The 5,668-nt window shown below is 38.1% G+C and overlaps 1 protein-coding gene across 1 annotated transcript; it reads right to left on the bottom strand.

Annotated features, from left to right (window-relative positions):
• Nucleotides 1–4,055: 4,055 nt before the first annotated feature.
• Nucleotides 4,056–4,994, bottom strand: LOC116525313 (olfactory receptor 51I2-like). Its single transcript, XM_032241111.1, has one exon. The coding sequence runs from the start codon at nucleotides 4,992–4,994 to the stop codon at nucleotides 4,056–4,058; it is 939 nt and encodes a 312-aa protein (XP_032097002.1).
• Between the last annotated feature and the right edge of the window lie 674 nt (nucleotides 4,995–5,668).

Below are 5,668 nucleotides of genomic sequence, written 5' to 3'. Positions count from 1 at the left end.
ATCTATCTAACTTTATATAGTGTCATAAAGCCTCATGGGAACATGCCACACAACTTCTTCAAATATACTTGATTTGTTTTTGAAGGGTTTAATGTCAAGAATGCTGCTCTCTCTACCTGGAAAAAACTAAGCTCAAGTTTTTATTCCATTCCGCCTTCTTGTTTGTTTTAATATCTTCATTAGTTTTTTTCATGTGAAGGGGAACCTTCCTCCTTTCACTCATCCTCCATCCAATATGCCTTATAGCTTAGCAATAATGACACAAAGCCATGCAATGGCCTGAATACCTGATGCTGGCATCACTGTAGCTTGGAGTGATTCAGAAGTCTATAGCTCAAAGGCCCTTGCTAGTCTGATGTTTGTTAACCCTCTTATGGAAAGTCAATGAGAAAAAATTCTCTTTCATTTCTTTTGCATTTTTATGCTCTAGGTATTGAATTAATTGCAGGTGGGAAAAAAGAAGAATGCTTGGAAATAACAGTCTGCAGAAGTGCAGGGACTGCACAGGCAGTCCTATGTAGCACAACTAGAAGACAATGATTGTTTGTAAGTACAAGAGCACAAACAAACATTAGGAGGGCCTTCTGCCATTTGACTATAGGCACAATGTCTAGCATCATGCAAAAAATGAGCATGCCGGGACCACAGGGAGCAATGAATCTAGCCTGTAGGTGAAGGTGATAATAAAGCTTATGTAACAGATGCTACTGGAGTAGTAAACATAAATACTTTTCATTAAGGTAAATAGGAATGTAAGCATCAAATGCCTGAGTCCCAAAGGCAATGTCTATTTAACAATTCAGAGGAATGTTGGGATGTTTATAAAATATCCAGAAGTATGATCCACTAAAGTGGCTATCAGACTAATTAAACCCATGTGGGAAAGAGAACATAGAGAACAGCTAAAAAAAGCCAATACTGATCTTAGTATGATAAACAGAGTTATCTCCTACAATAAATAGGTGGGGAGAAAAACCTTAATCTCACTGAATGGCAAAACATTCAGGATGAGGCATGTGGATTTATATTGGTATTGTCACTCAATGTAAAGTGAAGAAAATTATGGTGTACAGTCCTCGAAATCCAGAAGCGCTCTCTTCCAACTCTGGGACATCCACCTGCATGAATGTCTCAGGTGAGATCTCACGAATTTATTGAGGTAAAACCATTTTTACAAGACACGCATATAAACAGTGAGACGAATTAGAGGCATGGAGTTATCATTGGGTTATGAGCCACTGATTAAAATTACATCTACATGGTAGAGAGTGGTACAATTGTAGGTTACAGAAGGGAAAGACAGACAAAGCTTTTTATTCCTATCCCTTTCAGAAACTTCCTATTTTGTGTATGATAGAACATATATGCCTCCTAAAATGCTAACTTGAATGTCAATAAGTCTGAGAAAAAGAGAAGAGAGTTGCAGTGTTACCAATCATCAAGATTCCTTCCCCTAAGGAGAGATATTAGTGGGTGGGATGGAGTTGGAAGAGAGGATGATAACTAGGCAGAATGGACATGCTTATGAAGGAAAAAAGTAGAGTCATGAGGACTCTGGAGATATTCCCATAGGAAAAAGAAACTACATGCATGAAAAACTTATTAAAATTATAATATTAAACTCTGTATGGATAAAGGAATCCATATTCAAATCTTCAGTCTGAATTTGTCTCCATCACAATTTGAGGCAAGTATCAAGTCATTTAAGGGTGAGAAATTTAAAATTATAGATATGTGAATTCAAATCTATTTTCATGATTTATTATCTCCTTTATAATGTAAACAATACACCTCACAGAGATATAAAGATCTTATAAATTATTGTATTCAAACCATTACAACTTTGGCAACAGCCTCACACATCTCTTACTTTCAAACTTTTTCCAAATGTACTCTTCTAACTCATACACCACACCAAAACTATTACTATAGATTTTCTATATAATGGTTAGTATTAAAACATGCATGTGTTCTTCTAAAAGTCTCCCAAATATAACTGGGAATGTTTAACTGTAGCACAAATCCTGACACTGAGGATGAGGTTTGTATTAAGACAATTTGTGTTATTGAGAAGTTTAGAGTATAGTAATTTCTAGGAGAACATCCTTAGGTTTTGAGGACATCTTTAAAATGTGAACCAAAAGAAGTCAGAGAAGAAAAGAAAATTGTAGTCATAGAAACAGAGGGGAGAGAAAGAATAAAGGATGCACACAGTATCTTCAAATGGTGTTAATGCACACAATAAAAGAGGTTAATGGTTAATATTAGATTTCTATGAAATAAACATAAGGGTCTGGGGAATATATGTAGGTCTGACTGGATTTATAGACTCAATAATTCATTTCTTCATTTCCCAATTATTTATTTAGTACCTAAACTGCTTTAGGCACTATAGAAGTCAATGGGTGCATGAAGTGAACAATAGATAAAAAAAAAAGAAAAGAAAAGAAAAAGCAGTATGCAGATAATTACCTTACTATAGATATCATATGTGATACAAGACAAGCAACAAGTGTTAGAATGCATAATGGAATGGAAGGGGAGGGAGAATCTAGTCTTGTCAGCCATTGAAGGCTACCAGGAGGCAGACAGGGACACTTGGAAATTCAGGCCCCTACATATCCAAGGAAAGCAAAGCTCTCAAAAGATTTGCCCCTCCTTTGTTACTCTACTAATGTTCCGCCTGTTATGTTACAATGGCTTCAACTTAGTACAACTCGTGAAACCTCAAATTTTAAATTCTCAAGTGATTAACGGTAACTATCATGAACAATGTATCTTCTCTGCCCTACACTTTTTCATCTCAATGTCCATCTACAATAAGTTCTTTAAATAAGGTCTTAGAAGGAGGAGTTAGTGCTATTTCTCAAGGCCAGCATTCCTGTAGACATAAATTACTAATTTCTAAAATTCTCCGCTCTGGGCTTATTCTCAGCTATAGGGCTTTGGTCTTAGACCTAGGTTTCTTCTAATTTTCTGAAGTTGTCAATATATACTGAAGACTTATTAAAGCCTTCTGCTATTAAAATTGTAAATTTTATTGTGTATATATGTTTATGTATTACAGATATGTATGTGTGTATATTACAGATGTGTATATATATACACACACACATATATCTGTACATACACATATATCTGTAACACACATACATAAATATCTGTAACATGCCATATATATACACAGATAATAAAATATACAATTTTAATAACAGAAGATAGTATTGAATGTATTATTTTTGAAGAGTTTTAAATATTGAGAATTTCTTTTGTTTTTCTCTTCACGGTCAAAGAACTCTCCAAAAGAACCTTTACTGTTATTTTGTGTCTGTTTTTGCACACATAAACAAATCAGTTTTTATGTGCTTAAATAATCTGACAAAAAAATCATTGTGATAGGTATTTCTATACACATACACATCTATGAGTCACAAAATATAATCCAGTACTTTGTTATTTTACTTAAGCCTTGGACACCTATTAATCTGGATCCTTTTTGCATTACTAAAGAATATTCCATAGTACAGATAAATTCTAGTTTATTTAATCATTTATACATTAATTGGTAGGTAGTTAATTTTTTTAACTCTATTTCAAATATTGCTAAGGTGAAAATTCTCATTCAAATATCTGTTACCATGAACAAACATTAGAGTGTAAAAACGAGGGCAGTGCTAAGATTTAGAATTTCTGGACTAAAGAGCATATGGACAAAAGACCAATTTAGATTGCAGCTTATGAAAGTGTGTGCTCCCCACACATTCATCAATATGCAGCTTTTGTGTGTGTGTGTGTGTGTGTGTGTGTGTGAGAGAGAGAGAGAGAGAGAGAGAGAGAGAGAGAGAGAGAGAGACAGTCTCACTCTGTCTTCCAGGCTGGAGGGTAGTGGCATGATCTCAGCTTACTGGCTCACTGCAACCTCCACCTCCAGGGCTCAAGCATTTTCAAAGCTCTTTAACATTGACAAGGTGACCAGCACATTCTCTCTCCCTGGATTGCCTTTGGTAATGAAACTAATTGGCTAGAGGAACACCATCTCATCAGCCCTAACTCCATTAATATTTTCTTTGAAGAAAGAGCTGGATCAACCCCTGACGACTCTGCTTGGTCTTAACACTGTAGATGATGGGGTTGAGCACAGGTGGCACCAGAAGATAGACACTGGCCAGTAGGAGGTGAACAGCAGGTGCAGCATGCTTCAGGAAACGGTGTACCGGAGACCCACTGATCATGGGCACATAATATCCAAGGACTGCACAGATGTGTGATACACACGTGTTGAGGGCTTTCCACTGCCCCTCCCCAGAAGTAATGCCCAGCACCGTGTAGAGAATCAGCACGTAAAAGACAACAATGAGCAGGAAGTCCAGTCCAAAAGTGGAAGTGACGATGCAGAGCCCCAGAATGCTGTTAGGACGAGTGTCCCCACAGGGCAGCTGAATTAAATCTGAGTGCAGACAGTAGGAGTGAGAGAGGGTGTTGTGGCCACAGAAGGGCAGACGCTTCAGGAGAAAGGGCATTGGAAACATGAGCATCACACTCTTCAGTCCAAGGGCAGCACCAGTACCAGCAATACGGGGCAAGGTCATGATAGCAGTGTACCGCAGTGGGTTGTAAATGGCCACAAAGCGGTCCACAGACATGGCCAGCAGAACTCCTGACTCCATGATGGAAAACGAATGTATGGAGAACATCTGCAAAAGGCAGGCTTCAAAGCAGATCTTGTTGGCAATAAAAAGGAAGATGCCCAGCACAGTGGGCAGTGCAGAGGCAGAGACACCAAGCTCTGCAAAGGCCAGCATAGCTAAGAACAGGTACATTGGCTGGTGCAGAGAGATGCTTCTCTTTATCACAGTCAGGATCAGGCTATTACCCATGAGGGCCACAAGATATGTGGAACAGAATGGAAAGATGAACCAGGGATAATGTGCCTCCAGACCAGGGAGACCAGTCAGCAGAAAATATTTTGGGGTGAATTGACTGCTGTTGAACATTTTCTCATGTCTGTAGTCTGCGTATTTGGCCTAGGGAGATGACACAAAAATAACCTGTTGTAAAAAACATCAAGTTAACAGATTGTTGACTGAGAGGGGCTATAAATTCCTCTGCCTAGTACTATCAACCGAGTCATTTATCTTCTCCCAGTCCATGACTAGTGCAATTTGGTCTTCAATACAACAAGAAAATGTAGAGCCATGACTTACAGATAGGTATATGACTAAAATAAAATAATATAATAACAAATTGTATTATCACGATTTAAACTAATTCCCATAATAACTTTAAAGTACATATGTGGGTAATGTTTCCCATTTCTCTAGCAAGAGAGAGCATTGAGTAGTTCAAAGAAGATAAGGCGGGCACAGTGGTTCACGCCTATAATCTCAACAGTTTTGGAGGCCAAAGCAGGCAGATAGCATGAGCTCAGGAGTTTGAGACCAGCCTGGGCAACATGGCAAAATCCTATCTCTACCAAAAATATAAAAATTAACCAGGTGGCATGGTGCATGCCTGTAGTCCCAACTACTCAGGAGGTTGAGGACTGAGGATATCTTGAGCTCAGGAGGTGAAGGTTGCAGTGAACCAAGATGGTGCCACTACACTCCAGCCTTGGTGACCGGGTGGGATCCCATCTCAAATAAAAACTAAGTAAGTAAATAAGTAAATA

Source organism: Sapajus apella, unplaced genomic scaffold (genome assembly GCF_009761245.1).
Source record: "Sapajus apella isolate SASKATOON/1434 unplaced genomic scaffold, GSC_monkey_1.0 scaffold47, whole genome shotgun sequence".
Classification (NCBI taxonomy): Eukaryota; Metazoa; Chordata; class Mammalia; order Primates; family Cebidae; genus Sapajus; species Sapajus apella.
This window is presented reverse-complemented; position numbering and strand designations above follow the sequence as displayed.

What these genes read in the sequence shown, in the direction of transcription:
- LOC116525313 (XM_032241111.1), bottom strand. Translation starts at nt 4,994, where the DNA reads ATGTTCAACAGCAGTCAATTCACCCCAAAATATTTTCTGCTGACTGGT.